This window comes from Phocoena sinus, chromosome 3, assembly GCF_008692025.1.
Source record: "Phocoena sinus isolate mPhoSin1 chromosome 3, mPhoSin1.pri, whole genome shotgun sequence".
Taxonomy (NCBI): Eukaryota; Metazoa; Chordata; class Mammalia; order Artiodactyla; family Phocoenidae; genus Phocoena; species Phocoena sinus.
The window spans coordinates 2280060-2295664 of record NC_045765.1 but is presented as its reverse complement, the minus strand read 5'-3'; the positions used below and the strand labels follow the sequence as shown (position 1 = coordinate 2295664).

Here is a 15605-nt window from a genome sequence, read left to right as displayed (position 1 = left end):
AGCCAGGCGACAGACAAACAGAAGGGGTACTAGGCAGTTAAGCAGACAGATGGGAAGGCTCATGGGTTGGGCAATTAGAGAGGACGGAGCAGTGGGACAGAGGGGGTAGGTTCGGGCCCTGAGCCAGGCAGTCGTATGGGGGAGTCCGGACCGGGGCTTACCGACCAGGTGCCAGGCCTTGCGCGGGCCGAAGCGGGCGCAGCGGCCTGTGGCGCGGTCAGCCTCGAAGCCCACGAGGGGCGTGCACAGCCCGTCGGCCACCTGACCGAGCAGCAGCAGCAGGCCGGCGCCGCGCGAGCTGTAGGCGCGCACCGAGTGCAGGTAGAGCAGCAGGTAGGTGAACCACATGGACGCGCAGAGGTCGTTGAGGAAGTGGCCCACGGCGTAGCTCAGCCGCGCAACGAGCGACAGCGGCCGCGGGGGCGCCCCCGCTCCGGCCGCCGGGGGCCCCGGGCCCATGGCGGCGCTCCGGGCTCGGCCCGTCCGTCCGGCGCCGGCAGACGGGACCCCCGGCCCGGGCTGCCCGCGCCCCGCTCTCCCTGCTTCGCTGTCCTCTCCCGGCCCGCCCGCCCCGCCGGCCCCGCCGAGCGCTTTTGCGGCGACAAAGCCGGTGGACCCGAGACTAGCTCGGGTGGGGCGGGGAATCCCGGGAGCGGCGTCCGCATCCGCCAATCGGGGCCGCGGGCCAGGGACGGAAAGCCAATCATCACGAATAGAGGCGTGGTCGCGGGGTTAGCCCGGCCTCGACGCCCGGCACCGACGGGGTCCTAGCGCCCGACGATTTCACAGTGGTTTGCGGACCCCTCCCACGGAGGTGGGGGGCGACGCCAAGGGCACCCCTAATCACATTCCCGTCTCCAAGCCCGCCTGCAAATCTCAGCCTGCCTGCAAATTTACGAGGCCTGCCTGCTGGAGGCCGGGGCAGACGGGGTGAGTTCGGGGCGTGGGTGGGTGGAAGAGAGGTCTGAGTCCGACCTCGCCTCTCTTGGGGCCCGGTGATTTCCCGACGCGGAGAGACCCAATCGGATGCAGAGAGGACGCATTGGTTCTAATTATTTAGTTATTAACGATAATAATGGGGATAATCAGAATTCTAACACCAGCTGGTATTTAATGAGCGCTGACTGTGCAAAGCGCCCCACGTGGATTTTCTCATCCCAACAGAGCAGGAGGCGGGGCAAACCTCCGATTTCACAGGCGACAAACCCGCCCAGAGAGGGGACGCAGGTGCTCTGGGGCGCACAGTGAGTCAAGTGCATGCGACTCTGAGGCCTGTGCTCTGAACCCCTCCCCATCCTCCTTCCAACAGCCCTCCCACGATTGGGTCACCACGCAAGCAGTTTCAAGTTCCTCCAAGCGTAGGGTGCAGCTCCCCCGGCCTCCGGGCCTCCAACAGCAGTGGAGGCCTGCACTCCACTGCACTCTGGAGCCAGAGTCACGGGATCCAGCCCCAGCCCCACCCCCTCCTAGCTCTTCCGGCTGGGACGAATCCATTTCGTGGGGCCTCAGTCTCCCGAGCTCTAGAATGGGTATAATATATGTTTAAAAGGATATAAGCTTTATCTTTTTTTTTTTTTTGGCCTCACCGCGCGGCAGGTAGGACCTTAATTCCCTGACCAGGGATGGAACCCGCGCCCCCTGCAGTGGAGGCGAGGAGTCTTAACCACTGAACCAGCAGGGAAGTCCTTTAAGCGTTCTCTCAATATTCTCAGCCAGAAAGGCTTTCCAGCACCCTCTCCTACCCCCTCGGTTATTACTCCGGGTTCCACAGTGTCCTGGGCTGCCCCCATCACAACCCTGACACCTCCTCCTTTCCCTGCCCCAATTGTAACTGTCTCCCCCACTGGACCATGATCCCTGTGAAGGCAGGAACCAGGTCCCTCTTAGTCACTGCGTTGTCCCCAGCGATGCCTGGCACATAGTAGGAACTCAAGAAACATCTGTCAAACGACTGAATGGTGGACATACAGGCAGAGAATCAGAAATGCAGACAGAAATTGGGAAATAGAGGGGAACCCACTTATAAACTTGAAGCCCAGGCAGCCCAAGGGGTGCCTGGCCCAGACGCCCACACGGACGCAGACCACCCGCAATTCTTTCATGAAAAGGAGCCTGAAAAACTGGTGTGGATGGGGAATAGTGGCTCCAAGAGATACAGCCTGGCAGGGGAAGAAAGGAGATACGGGGTAGACCCAGATCTTTGATAAATGGATTAGGAGAGATAAGAACCACAAGTCTTTCCTCCCTGCTGGGTATGCTCCCCTTCAATGATTTCTCCGAAGGAAATGGAAGACGACTTTTAAAATTACTAGCCTAGGGACTCCCCTGGTAGTCCAGTGGCTGAGACTCTGTGGAGTTCCCAGTGCAGGAAGCCCAGGTTCGATCCCTGGTCAAGGAACTAGATCCCACATGCTGCAACTAAGAGTTCGCATGCTGCAACTAAAAATAGATCCTGCATACCGCAACTAAGACTCAGTGCAGCCAAATAAATATTAAAAAAAAATACTAGGCTAAGCTTTTTATTTGCATTCCTCCTCTCCTTTCACCCCTCAACACTTCACACCCATTTTTTAAAAAGTCTTTATTGAACTTGTTACAATATTGCTTCTGTTCTTTTTTTAAATATATATAAACGTATTTATTTTTGGCTGCGCTGGGTCTTTGTTGCTGCGTGCGGGCTTTCTCTAGTTGCGGCGAGCGGGGGCTACTCTTCGTTGCGGTGCGCGGGCTTCTCATTGTGGTGGCTTCTCTTGTTGTGGAGCACGGGTTCTAGGCGCGCAGGCTTCAGTAGTTGCGGCATGTGGGCTCAGTAGTTGCGGCTCGCAGGCTCTAGAGCACAGGCTCAGTAGCTGTGGCGCACGGGCTTAGTTGCTCCGCGGCATGTGGGATCTTCCCGGACCAGGGCATGAACCTGTGTCGCCTGCATTGGCAGGTGGATTCTTAACCCCTGCGCCACCAGGGAAGTCGCCACACCCATTTTACAGATGAGAAAACTGAGGCTCAGACAGACGTCCCTTGCCAGAGGGCAAGCAGCTAACAAGAGGCGGATTCAAGTTTCCAACTGAGCTCCCTGTGACTTCCAATACCTTTGAGTTATTTATTCACTGGCAGGAGACAGCCCACCTGGAGGGAAAGGTGGCTCAGTTTTCCCTCTTATCCGCCTCCTGTGTGGGTCAGGAACACAAGACGTCATCCCCGCAGCCCCTTGGGGCAGATGCAGCAGGGGAACGAGGGGATGTTTGGCAGAGGCACCAGCACTTCTCTGATCTCTGGGTCCTTGCGCTGTTAGAGTCAGCTAGTATTTCCTGGCCTTGACTCTGTGGGGAAGGCAGGAACAAAGCTGATTCTGACGCTGGGGGAGCCAGGGAGCTGCCTCCGGAGCATCATCATTCATTCATTCATGAACTCATTCATTCAGTGGATCTGGTCTCAGGCTGAGCAATTGTGGACCCCCAAAGCTCCTGAAGCCCCTAGTCTTAAGGTGGGGGGGGCGGAGCCACACCCTCCAAGCCCCCCGTGGTCAGTGCTGGGTCTGGAAGAATCAGACCAAAAAGGGTGATTAAGTGGCAGAGGAGTTGGGACGTTACCCCCAGGTCACTGGAGCCACAGTAGAGTTTTTAGAAGCGGGGAGGGTCAGATAAAAAGTCTGTGGGGGTGAGGGTGAGGGCGGTTTATTCCAAAGCAGGCCTCAGCTGCATGGGTGGGACACCAGTGGAGGGCATACGTGACCGGAATAAGAGGCAGACTTGCTGGGAAGATCAGAGAAGGCCATTGCCTAGGGGAAGGAATGACAGGAAGGAGAGATAAATGCCCAGCCCTCAGAGAAGGACAGACAGGCTTGTGGTCAGGAGAGATCTGATCTGGACATCCTTTGATGCCCCCAGAGCATCCCCAGCCCCCTCAGATGCGCCAGAACCGCGTCTCCCCTCCTCCCAGCTGGAGATCAGATGTCCGGTGGCCGCTGTCCAGCCTCAGGAGAGGTGCTTGCTTTGATCTTCTTCTGACCCAGGTCAAAATGGGGGGTGGGGGGGCACTCAGGGAGGGAGGGTTCGGATGGAGGCTCAGAAGAAATTTCCTTAGATCCCTGGGTGGCTGTGCAGAGCCCATAGCCAAGACCAAACCAAGGCAGTTTCATGCAAGCCACTCAGTTTCCCTTTCTGTGAAATGGAGGTGAGAGTAGCAACTCTGAATAGAGTTCTTGGGAGGTCTTAGGGAGATCAGACAGGTAAAGAACTTCTTGGGCCCTAGAACAGGGTTTCTCAAGCTGGCCAGTATTGACAGTTGGCCCTGGATTGTTCTCTGTGGTGAGGGCTGGCCTGGGCATTGCAGCATCTCTGGTCCCCACCCACCCCCCGCCCCAGTCGTGAAAACCAAAATTGTCTCTAGACATCGGGGGAGGGGGGGCAGGGGAGGGGGCGAATTGCCCCCAGGTGGGAACCACTGCAGTAGAAAATTCTCTGTAACACGGGCTTCGGTCTCCGTGGACAAGACTAGCCAATGCTTGTCTGTCCTTCTGTCCTACCCTGAGGGCTGGGCATTTATCTCTCCTTCCTGCGTCATCCCTACCCCTAGGCAGGGCCTTCGCTGATCTTTCTGAGTACTATGCCGTGAATTATTAAACTCCTTATATCCTTCCAACGATCTCAAAAAGGCAGACATGGTTATTATCCTACTTCACAGAGGGAGCAAACTGAGGTGCAGAGAGTTTTGATAAATTGCCCAAGTCACACAGCTGGGGCTCAGCGCCACCTCCCTGAGCTCCTGAGGGTCCAGCAGCAGTGGGGGTGCCCCCTCCTCAGAGGTCTGAGACCCCTGTCTCCACACCCCTTCGTTCCGGCAGCTGATACCTCTGTGTTTCCCTTTTGCCTTCTCGGCCCTTCGATGCCAATGAAAGCAATCCCCTGTATTAAATTCACTCTGTAAAAAAGCCTGAGCAGGGCTGATATATCCTGGGAGTGCCAACAACACCCTGATCCTTCCTGGGGGTGGAGAGAAGTTGAACCACCCTATGCTGGCAAATAAGCACTAAAAACATAAACGGGGGACTTCCCTGGCGGTCCAGTGGTTAAGACTCTGACTTCCAACTCAGGGGGATCAGGTTCAATCCCTGGTCGGGGAGCTGAGATCCCACATGCCTTGCGGCCAAAAAACCAAAACATAAAACAGAAGCAATATTGTAACAAATTCAATAAGACTTTAAAAATGGTCCACATCAAAAAAATCTTAAAAAAAACAAACAAAAATGTAAATGGGGGACTTCCCTGGCGGTCCAGTGGTTAAGACTCCGTGCTCCCAATTCAGGAGGTACAGGGTCGACCCCCGGTCCTGGTCGGGGAACTAAGGTCCCACATGAGCACGGCATGGCCAAAAAAAAAATAAAAATAAAAAAATAAATGGGAGGCACCACACCCCAGTAATTTCATGTCTTCCTACCTACCCTGGAAAAGCCAACCAGGGACATCAGACAGCAGGTTGAGAATGTTTGAAGCAGGGGCTGCAATACAGTCATATCGAGAAAAACCAGAACCTGCGTCAGCCAGGGCTCATTAAACAGGCGGTGATGCGGTCCTGCTGTGGAATGTTACCCAGCACCAGAGGGAACGAGGCACTGCTCTGGACCTCACATAAAAACCACTGCGAGAAAGGCTATGAACTCTCAGTTTGCAGGGGATGTCCACAGCATCATGGCCATGTGATCCCAAAAAGCAAGATGTGAGCTCACATTCCCTATAGGAATACATTCACACTCGTGTGTGTGTGTGTGTGTGTGTGTGTGCGCGCGCACGCACGTGTTGTGTGTTTTTGTTAAATTAATTTATTTATTTGGCTGTGCAGGGTCTTAGTTGTGGCACACGGGATCTTCGTTGCCACACACGGGATCTTTGGTTGGGGCATGTGGGACCTAGTTCCCTGACCAGGGATCGAACCCGGGCCCCCTGCATTGGTAGCATGGAGTCTTAACCACTGGACGGCCAGGGAAGTCCTGCACGTGTTGTGTTTTGCACTGTGTCCCCCCAACATTCCTAGGTGAAAGTCCTAACCCCCAGGACCTCAGAATGTGACCTTATTTGGAGATAGAGTCCCTGCAGATGTAATGATGTAATGACGAGTCACAGCTGGAGCACAGTGGGCCCTAGTACTATATGACCGGTGACCTTAGAAAAAGGGGAAATTTGGACACAGACACATACGCACAGGGAACGTCACGTGCGCCTGAAGGCAGAGATGCCGTGATGCTTCTACAAGTCAAGGCGCGCCGCAGATTGCCAGGGACCCCCGGAAGCTGGGAGAGCACACAGAGCATGGGACAGACTCACGGCCTCAGAAGGAACCAGTCCTGACCAAGCCCTTGATCTTGGACTTCTGGCCCCCAGAACTGTAGCCCTAGGAGACTCATAGAGTGCGTGCGTGCGTGTGTGCGTGCGTGTGTGTCTAGGAGAAGTTTTGCTAAGAAATGTAACAAGCTGACAATGGAGAGTATGGTGGAGGTATGGTGGCCTTCATACACTACTTTAATTTTGTACAAATGAAATGAATTTGCACATTATTTGCATAATAAAATTAATTTTGTAAACAAAGACATTGAAGCCATCCTTAACAGATCTCATATTTCTAGAACCACAAATCCGGATACTCTTCCTGATTTCATACTTTAAAAATTTCCAAATGGAGCATAGAAATGAAACTAGCAAAGAAACTAGCATGAAATTATATGACATTAGACAGCTAGAGTTCCTGGTTTTACTGAGAGCTAGGACTTGAGAGAACTTTCTTGCTAAGAAAAACCTATTTATAATTTGGGGGCAAAAGGATCTGCTTTTAGATAAACGTATGAAGGATGTAAAGTCAAACAGCAGAAATGCTACTTCTTACATGTTGCTTGTTGGGGGGTGGTGTGTGTCTGGATTGCATGCATTGGACTGAATGCAATGCAGTTTGGACTCAAGACACTTTTGTTTTTTCTAGAAAATACCCACACAGCAAGGAATTTGTCTCGATGCCAAAGAGCTCCAAACTTCTTTCAAAATCAACCTCAATAGGGACTTCCCTGGTGGCACAGTGGTTAAGAATCCACCTGCCAATGCAGGGGACACGGGTTCGAGACCTAGTTCGGGAAGATCCCACATGCCGTGGAGCAACTAAGCCCATGCGCCACAACTACTGAGCCCGCGAGCCACAGCTACTGAGCCCACGTGCCACAACTACCGAAGAGAATCCACCGCAATGAGAAGCCCGCACACTGCAACGAAGAGTAGCCCCTGCTCGCCACAACTACAGAAAGCCCGCGCAGCAACAAAGACCCAATGCAGCAAAAAATAAATAAAATAAATTTAAAAAAACAACCTCAATAAATTGGAATGTTGGGATTGACATACACACTACTATTTATAAAACAGATAACTAATGACCTACTGTATAGCACAGGGAACTCTACTCAATCCTCTGTAATGGCCTATATGGGGAAAGAATCTAAAAAAGAATGCCTATATGTATATGTATAACAGATTCACTTTGCTGTACACCTGAAACTAATACAACATTGTAAATCAACTCTACTCCAATAAAAATTTTAAAAATCAACCTCAAAGCCTTTCATTTCTTTTCAATACACAGGAAGACCCCTAAATTCCTTGTGTGGTACCTTGGGAGTGGAAGGACAGTTTCTATGCCAACACCAGCCTTGTCAATCAAGCCAAAGAGGCGGGGCTAGGAGGGTAGGTCTTCCCCTGTCTTCTAGCTTGGAATTCTCACCTAGATATTGATAGTTTCTAACACAGCAGAGAGGCAAGCCAGAGTGGGAAGTGCCACATCGGATGAAGCAACAGAGCAGGGTGTGGAATCTGGGTCTGTCAAGATCCCGGGGAACTACTCATCTTCCTCAGCCCTGGGCTGGCTCTTCGAAATACAGGTTCATTGGGATTTAATTCACACACCAGATAATGCACCCATTTAAAGTGTACAGTTGCGTGGGTTTTAGTATATTTAAAGAGTTATGCAACCATCACCGCAGTATAATTTTGGAACATTTTGAGCACCGCCAAAAGAAACCCCGTGCCCATTAGTAATTACTCTCCATTGCCCCTCCCCAGTAATTCTCTAGCCCCAGGCAACCACTAATCCACTTCCTGTCTCTCTGGCTTTGCTGGTTCTGGACAATTCACATAAATGGAATCATACACTGTGTGGGCTTTTGTGATGGCATCTTTCATTGAGCCTAATGTTTTCAAGGCTTATCCTTGTTGTAGCATAAATCAGCAATTTATTCCTTTTTATGGCCAGTGATATTCTATCGGATGGATGGACCACAGCATTTATCTGTTCATCAACTGATAGACGTTTGGGTTGTTTCCGCTTTTTAAAAAATTTTTTTTAAATTTTATTTATTTGGCTGTGTTGGGTCTTGGTTGCGGCAGCCATGCTCCTTAGTTGCGGCTCACCGGCTCCTTAGTTGTGGCGTGCATGTGGGTTCTAGTTCCCTGACCAGGGATCGAACCCTGGCCCCCGGCATTGGGAGCACAGGGTCTTAACCACTGCGCCACCAGGGAAGTCCCTGTTTCCACTTTTGCACTAGTGTGAATCTTGCTACTGTGAACATTCATGTACAAGTGTCTTTGTGGACGTATGTTTTCAATTCTCTTGGGTATATCCCTAGGAGTGCAATGGATGGATCGCATGGTAACTCCATGGTTTGTTTTTTTAACCTTTTGAGGAACTGCCAGACTGTTTGCCAAAGCTCCTGCACCTGCCTGTTAGAAATTTACATGATTCATTTATTTGTTTATTCAACATATATGTATGGAGAGTACCTGTGGGCACTGTTCTGGGTGCTGGGAATATAGCATTGCGCAAACAGGCAGCTCACAGGGAGCAAACGAACATATGGAGAAAAGATAAGACGAGGTGGGGTACAAGCCTGGGAAAGTCTCACTGAAAAGGGGGCCATTTAATCTGGGGGAAGGGCACTCCAGGTGGAAGAAAGCGCGAGTGCAAAGGCCCAGAGGTGGGAATGAATGAAATGTAGGTATCTGAGGAACATCGAGGTAGCCGGTGCTGAGTGAGGAGGAAAGTGCAGGGAGGTGAGAGCCGGAAGGTGATGTCGGCATATTGTTTAGGTTCTAATGGGCCATCATGAGCACCCAGTAACCACAACTAGCATCCTGGGGTCAGAGGCAACCCCAGTCCAGGCTGTAAGAAGACCAGGCTGCTGCCTGGGGATCCCCAAGATCCCAGGGCAGAGTCTCCATCTTCACGAGGTCCTTGCAATTTTCCTGTCCACACCACCTTTTCCTAAATGCTTCCAGCCCAGCTCCCGGTCTCATCCTCGCAGCATCCCAGCCTCCTGGTCCTGAACACCGTGCAAAATATCCATTGCACAGGAGAGAAAGCAGAGGCCCCTTCACAGGAAGGAGAGTAGCCCCTGCATCCAAAGGCCCCCGGCTCAGAGCAGGGCGGGGCACGGCGGGGGCGTCGGGGGCTACAAGTCTTGTCAATAAACGGGAAATTTCCCCTCCAGGTTTGCTAAGAACAGGTCCCCACCTTGCCGTAGGGTAAGGGGCTGCTCCGAAAGACCTTAATCCCTCCCCTAGCAACCTGCCGCCGACCCAGGGTAACTAGGGCGGGGCTCAACTCGGAGTCACAGGTCCCCGGATCCTGCAGGGGCGGGGAGTCTCGCCTTCAGAGGGGGAGGAGGAGTCCGCGCCGAGCCTACCGGCCCTTTAAGAAGCTACTCCTTGCGATGCTTCAAAGCATCCTGATTGGTCCCGAGAGCGGCCGAGCGCAGCCGACCTGATTGGTCCCAAGAGCCGCCGAGCGCAGCCGAACTTGACGCACCCGCCCGCAGCGTTCCCTCCTTACCTCCCACGCGGCTCAGCGGCCGCCCCAGCCAATCACCAACGGGCGCGCCGACCCTCATCTGCATGGTCACGCCCCAGGGGAAGGGCATACCCAATCCGACCGCTCGCCGAACCGTCATTAGCATGCCAGGGGCGGGACAGGGCGGGGCGGACGGCAGGGGTGGGCGGCAGGGGCGGGCTCGGGGAGGTTGGTTGGAGCGTCGTAGCAGCCGAGAGGTCCAGGAAAGTTTCTTTGGAGGTGAAAACAGCCGCGGAACTCGGGGCCCTGCGAGGCGGCGGGGGCACGGGGGTCCAGGGGCCGGTGCGGGGCCCTTCCCGGGCCGGGGGGGTGCGGACCCGGGCCTCCTGGGGGGGCGATTGCCCAACAAAGGATCCTTGGGGCACCCGCCCTCGAGGGCCTCCCCGCCCCCGGTTCCGGCCCCCCCAGGCGCCCCGGACCCGGCTTTCCGGGGCTCCCCAGCCCGGCCCCGCCGTCACCGGCTTGGGCGGCCCTCATCGGCCACGCGTCTACGTTCCAGGTGCGGCCGGGAGTGGCCATGTCCCACGGTCCCAAGCAGCCCGGCGCGGCCGCCGCGTGAGTGCGACATCCCCTCCCCCCAGCCCACTCGGAGCTGCAGCCTAGCCCCCACCTCGTCCCGTTGGAGCTCCTCGACCCCCGCCCCCCCGGGTCTTGACTTCCCCGACTTGGAGCAGGCCCTCCCCCTTGGGCCCCCACGGGCTTCTCCCCCAAACCTCCGGGCTCCAGTTCCTTTCAGGGGTCCCCTACTAGCCTCCCCTACTGCTCTTGCCCGAACCCTGGATCCTGACCTCCTCTGACCCCTGCTTCCTGAACTCAGGCCCCTAGCTGCCAGCGTTAGCGTCGTGGGGGCGTGGGTGGCCCTGGCGTCCAGTGGCTCTAGTCTCTCCCACGCCCCCTGTGGCCCCCCCTAGTGCTTCTGCCTCAACCCCCGGATCCTGACCCTCTCAGAGCCCTCCTCTGAGGGAGGACTCAGGGCCCTCTCTGCCAACTCCGCCGTCGGTGTTGGGGAGTGGGGGTGACCCTGGCTTCCCATGGCTCCAGGCCGGCGAGCGGCAAGGCTCCAGGACAGCATGGGGGCTTCGTGGTGGCTGTCAAGCAAGAGCGCGGCGAGGGCCCGAGGGCCGGAGAGAAGGGGTCCCACGAGGAGGAGGTGAGAGTCCCTGCACTGTGGTGGCGGCGACCCTTAGTCTTGAAGCTCCGCCCCGAACTCAATTTGAATTCGTTGTGGCTCCGCCCACGGTCCAGATTTCCCTCCAGATGCTGAGGCCCCGCCCCGTGCCAGATACCACGCCCCAAGAGCTCCACTGCCACTCTAAGTCCAGGCCCCGCCCACTTCCCAGGGATCGAAGCCAGTACGGAAGCCACGGCCACAACGAGGCCACGCCCACAACACAAGCCAGCCCCATCCCTGGGCTGATCCTCTGTCCCCAGTACTTCTCTGATCCCTTTACCCCTGGCCAGGGGTCTCTTAACCACACTCTCCCAACCCTGAACCCTGACCAGGCCATACTTCCAGGCCTTCTGGGTCCTACCTCGTGGTTAGGCCCCGCCCAAGTCTTTCAGGGCCCCGCCCCTTCCCCTCTGGGCCCGGCCCCAGCCCTCCAGGCCCCTCCCAACGGCGAGGCTGGGTTCTGCAGCCGGTGAAGAAGCGAGGCTGGCCCAAAGGCAAGAAGCGGAAGAAAATCCTGCCGAATGGGCCCAAGGCACCTGTCACCGGCTACGTGCGCTTCCTGAACGAGCGGCGCGAGCAGATCCGGACGCGCCACCCGGACCTGCCCTTTCCTGAGATCACCAAGATGCTGGGCGCCGAGTGGAGCAAGCTGCAGCCGGCGGAGAAGCAGGTGGGGACGGCTCGGGACAACTGACCTTCCCTCACCCACTCAGATACCCACCTGCAGCCACTTACCCCAAAGGAACAGGTGTGGAGGGTCCTTCGTTCCTCCTGGACTCCAGGACCTGGAGAATTGACCACCCATTAGCTCTCTCCAGCTTGTTGAAGGGAGGGGAGAGTAGCAGTAGGCTGGAATAGACATAAAATTTAATAAACAACGTTAGACTAAAGAAGTAGGGGTGGGGGCTGGATTTCTGTTAGAAACCTTATGGTTTTTAAGTTGTGGTAATTAATTTAAAAATTGCAAAAACATCAAGGAAACGTTAGCACCAGCTTGCACCCTCTACCCTGGGATTTCAACAAGCAAAATGCGTTCGGGAGGGCAGTCCAGCCTGGAGGTGGGAGCCTGCAGACATTCAGACACCAGGGAGCGGTTTATAAAGGCTGGAATTGGGATGAGGTCGGTGAGGTCAGGGAGTTGGGAGGTAGCCTGAGCAGCAGCCTGAAGGGTGGGGTTTTGTCTGGAGGGCAGTAGGGCGCTGTGGGAAGGTGCAGCACAGTGAGCTGACTGATGGAGATGGGGTCTTGGCCTGCGAGGGCTACCCTGCCCCTGGGCTGGGCCAAGCCTTCTCATGCTGCCCCCCCCAGCGGTACCTAGACGAGGCTGAGCGGGAGAAGCAGCAGTACATGAAGGAGCTGAGGGCGTACCAGCAGTCGGAAGCCTACAAGATGTGCACAGAGAAGATCCAGGAAAAGAAGATCAAGAAAGGTGCGAAGGGCCCCAGCCCCCAGGCAGCTGAGTGCCTGCTCTGAGATAGGTGACACAGGCAGACCAACCTACCCCCTCCAAAAGGCTCTCACGGTCCCGTGGGAGTGAGACACACATAACCAGGCAGTTGTGAGTGAATAGGGCTGGTCAGCGCTGAGATTGGGCACACACAGATGCGGGGGTGGGGGGAGGGGCCAGGTGGGGATCTTGACCCAGGATGAGTAGGGCTGACTAGGGGAGGGGAATGATGGTGTTCCAGGCAGGGGGAACAGCACGTGCAGAGCAAAGCGTGGGGTCCGAGGAGACCTGGGAGGCTCACCCTGCCCTCCTCCCTCCCCCACCAGAGGACTCCAGCTCCGGGCTCATGAATACCCTTTTGAATGGACACAAGGTAAGCTCCCCTCCTCCATGGAGGACACCTGGGCAAGAAAGGTCTGGAGGTACTTAGACCTCTGGGTGAGTGAGGACCGTCGCTCCTGGGATGAAGTGAGCGCCTGGTCCAGATGTGTGCAAGCAGAGGCTGGACAGCCACACAATGGGAAGGCTGTAAAATGGACTCTGACCCAGGTGGCCCGAGGAGACCCTCCCAAGCTTAGGGGATGTCCCCGAGGGGGTGTGGCTGCCCTCCCACCCCCTCCCAAAAATATTGCCACCTTGTCCTGTCGTCCCAGGGTGGAGACTGTGACGGCTTCTCCACTTTCGACGTCCCCATCTTCACGGAAGAGTTCTTGGACCAAAACAAAGGTGAGCGCTGACCACAGGTTCTTGGAGCAAGTGTTGGGCCCAGAGGGCGCCAAGGGGGTAGGCAGTGGGTGCCTTCCTCCCCTGCCCCCGTAGACCAGAGAGCTGCGGTGTGCGGCTGGAGGCAGAGCAGTGACGGAAGGCCTGGCGTGAGGCACAGCGAGGGGCAAAGCGCGGCTGCGGGAAGGCAGGGAAGCGCCAGAATCTGACCCGGCTCCCCGCCTACAGCGCGGGAGGCGGAGCTGCGGCGCCTGCGGAAGATGAACGTGGCCTTCGAGGAGCAGAACGCGGTGCTGCAGAGGCACACGCAGAGCATGAGCAGCGCGCGCGAGCGCCTGGAGCAGGAGCTGGCGCTGGAGGAGCGGCGGACACTGGCGCTGCAGCAGCAGCTCCACGCGGTGCGCCAGGCGCTCACCGCCAGCTTCGCCTCGCTGCCGGTGCCGGGTGCGGAGGCCCCGCCCCCAACCACCCTAGCCCCGCTCCTCCCACCCCCGCGAGTCCCGCCCCGCTAACTCCGCCCTCGACTACTTCGGGCTCCGACCAGGCTAACGCGAGTCCCGCCCCCTCTGGCTCGGCTCCGCGAGCCCTACCCCTCACCCCCTCACCAGTCTCTTCACAAACCCTCACCTCCCTCCCCTTCGCCACGCCCCTGCGGACCCCGCTCCCGGCTACCCGAGCCCCTCCTGCCCCGCTGCCCGACCTTGCTGCGCCAGCCCAGCCCACGCTGGCCCTCGCGCCCCGCCTCTGACCCCTCCCCTCGTGCCAGTCTTCCGCGTTCTTTCCTCAGCTGAGCTGGGCCAACTTCCCCTCCCCCACTAGCCCACGCATCCCCCGCCATCACGACGCCGCCCTCTCCAACTTGCTTCGTCTGACCTCTGCCACAGCTGACCTTGATTTCCCCGGGTCCAGACACCCTGACCGCGCCCGCCCGGCCCCACTGAAGTGCGCCCCTGACCCTCTCCCCAGGACCCCGCGCTTACAGACCCCCACTCTCTGACCTCTGCTTCGGTGGAGACCCCACCGCGGTGACTCCTCCGCTGGGCTCGGCTGACGGGTCCCCCCCCCGCAGGCACAGGCGAGACGCCCACGCTCAGCACCCTGGACTTCTACATGGCGCGGCTGCACGGTGCCATAGAGCGCGACCCCGCGCAGCACGAGAAGCTCATCGTCCGCATCAAGGAGATCCTGGCCCAGGTCGCCAGGTGTGTGCCCCAGCCGGTCTGCCCCCAGGCCCGTTCAGCCCAGCTGGGGCTGCCTTGCGTAGGGGCTGCCTCAGGCTAGACCTTCGCTGGCGGGACCCGGCGAAATAGACTAGCTTTAGGTCTCCAGCGGGGTTTCTGGGGTCTGTGGGCGCTGCCCAGTGGGATCTGGCTGCCGGCTCTTTTTCGGAGGGCACAGCCCATGCGGGATCTATTAGGTGGGGCTGGTTTGATGCAGGTGGCTAATGGCCTAGCCCCTGGGGGCGCTGATTCGGCCTGGTACTCTATTACGACTCTGGTGAATCATCCAGCACTCCCTTGGCCCAGGGAACCCGAGCTTCCCCAAAGCTTCGGGGTGGGTTTTTCTGGGTGGCTCCCAGCTGCCCAGGATAGGTGGGATCAACTCCAGGCCCCCCACCCTGGCATCTGAAGGAGCAGAGAAGGATGGCCTCTAGGGTACCCAGGAAGGGGGTGGGGTTGAGAGATGATGGGGGTCCCCCCTCACAGATCTCCTCCCTTCTGTCACAGTGAGCATCTATGAGGGTGTCTGCTGCCCCATGATCCAGAGAAGACCAAGCCCTGGTCACGGCCCCTCCCCCACCCCCACCCCATGGAGGAGGGGTGTGGGTCCATCCTTTGGGGCCAGGCCCAGTCCTGCACCTTGGGGGCTCCAGCCCCCCTAAAATTAAATTTCTACAGCATCCCTCTAGCTATCAGTCTCCCCAGCACCCCAACCCAGAAAAATCGCCCACCACGCACAGTGCACAGAACCCCATGGCCCCAGGGCCCAGCGAGGCCTGCTCGACCCACAGGGCACGTCACACTACACGGATGTGGGAACAGCACGCGTGGACAGCGTGACCCGGGACAGGAGGAGACCCGCAGCCGCTCGTCCGCCCAGTGTGGGGAGAGTTACACACCCTACACCGGCTCTCCAGGACCAGTCCCTGGACACAGGGCAGAGAAAACCCACACCTGACACACTGGGACTCCTGCCTGGCAGGTGCCACCCTAAGTGCCCACACAGCCAGGCATGCCGCAGGGACACACTCCGGGTGGGGCCCTCTACCCCAGAATGGGGGGGCTGGTACTGACCACCCTACCCTCATCCAGCTGAGGGGCCCCCGTGGAGGGGGCCCCTTTGCCACTGCTCAATTGGACTTTTTAAATAAAAATGGAATTTGAATTTCAA

The 15605-nt window shown here is 57.1% G+C and overlaps 2 protein-coding genes across 7 annotated transcripts in view; one reads left to right on the top strand and one right to left on the bottom strand.

The window, feature by feature from the left end:
- Nucleotides 1-13421, bottom strand: part of MFSD12 (major facilitator superfamily domain containing 12) — a 24934-nt gene extending 11513 nt beyond the window's left edge. The window contains exons 1-2 of one of the 2 annotated variants that reach the window (XM_032625972.1): nucleotides 13127-13421; nucleotides 11780-11893 (exon numbers count right to left, since the gene is read on the bottom strand). In XM_032625972.1, the coding sequence (XP_032481863.1) occupies nucleotides 11780-11849 (70 nt within the window). In that variant the 5' untranslated portion in view covers nucleotides 11850-11893; nucleotides 13127-13421. Of the gene's footprint in view, nucleotides 1-161; nucleotides 594-11779; nucleotides 11894-13126 lie in introns of those variants that run through there. The other variant, XM_032625971.1, reaches the window with a different exon arrangement.
- HMG20B (high mobility group 20B) lies at nucleotides 10029-15605 on the top strand. Of its 5 annotated transcripts, XM_032625981.1 has the most exons (11): nucleotides 10029-10092; nucleotides 10373-10428; nucleotides 10915-11023; nucleotides 11511-11714; nucleotides 12353-12473; nucleotides 12818-12864; nucleotides 13145-13217; nucleotides 13443-13535; nucleotides 13622-13658; nucleotides 14284-14416; nucleotides 14942-15605. In XM_032625981.1, the coding sequence occupies exons 2-11, from the start codon at nucleotides 10391-10393 to the stop codon at nucleotides 14942-14944; spliced, it is 858 nt and encodes a 285-aa protein (XP_032481872.1). In that variant the 5' UTR covers nucleotides 10029-10092; nucleotides 10373-10390; the 3' UTR covers nucleotides 14945-15605. The 5 variants fall into 5 exon arrangements, with proteins under 5 accessions (XP_032481872.1, XP_032481870.1, XP_032481868.1 ...); XM_032625979.1 differs by having other exon boundaries at nucleotides 13443-13658; nucleotides 15226-15605; XM_032625977.1 differs by having other exon boundaries at nucleotides 13443-13658; nucleotides 15113-15605.

Bases quoted from the DNA above. Each gene is read 5' to 3' on its own strand.
- HMG20B (XM_032625977.1), top strand. From the start codon at position 10,391: ATGTCCCACGGTCCCAAGCAGCCCGGCGCGGCCGCCGC. The intron at 11,024-11,510 runs GTGAGAGTCCCT...TGGGTTCTGCAG, and splicing joins AGGGGTCCCACGAGGAGGAG to CCGGTGAAGAAGCGAGGCTG. The intron at 12,865-13,144 runs GTAAGCTCCCCT...CTGTCGTCCCAG, and splicing joins CCCTTTTGAATGGACACAAG to GGTGGAGACTGTGACGGCTT.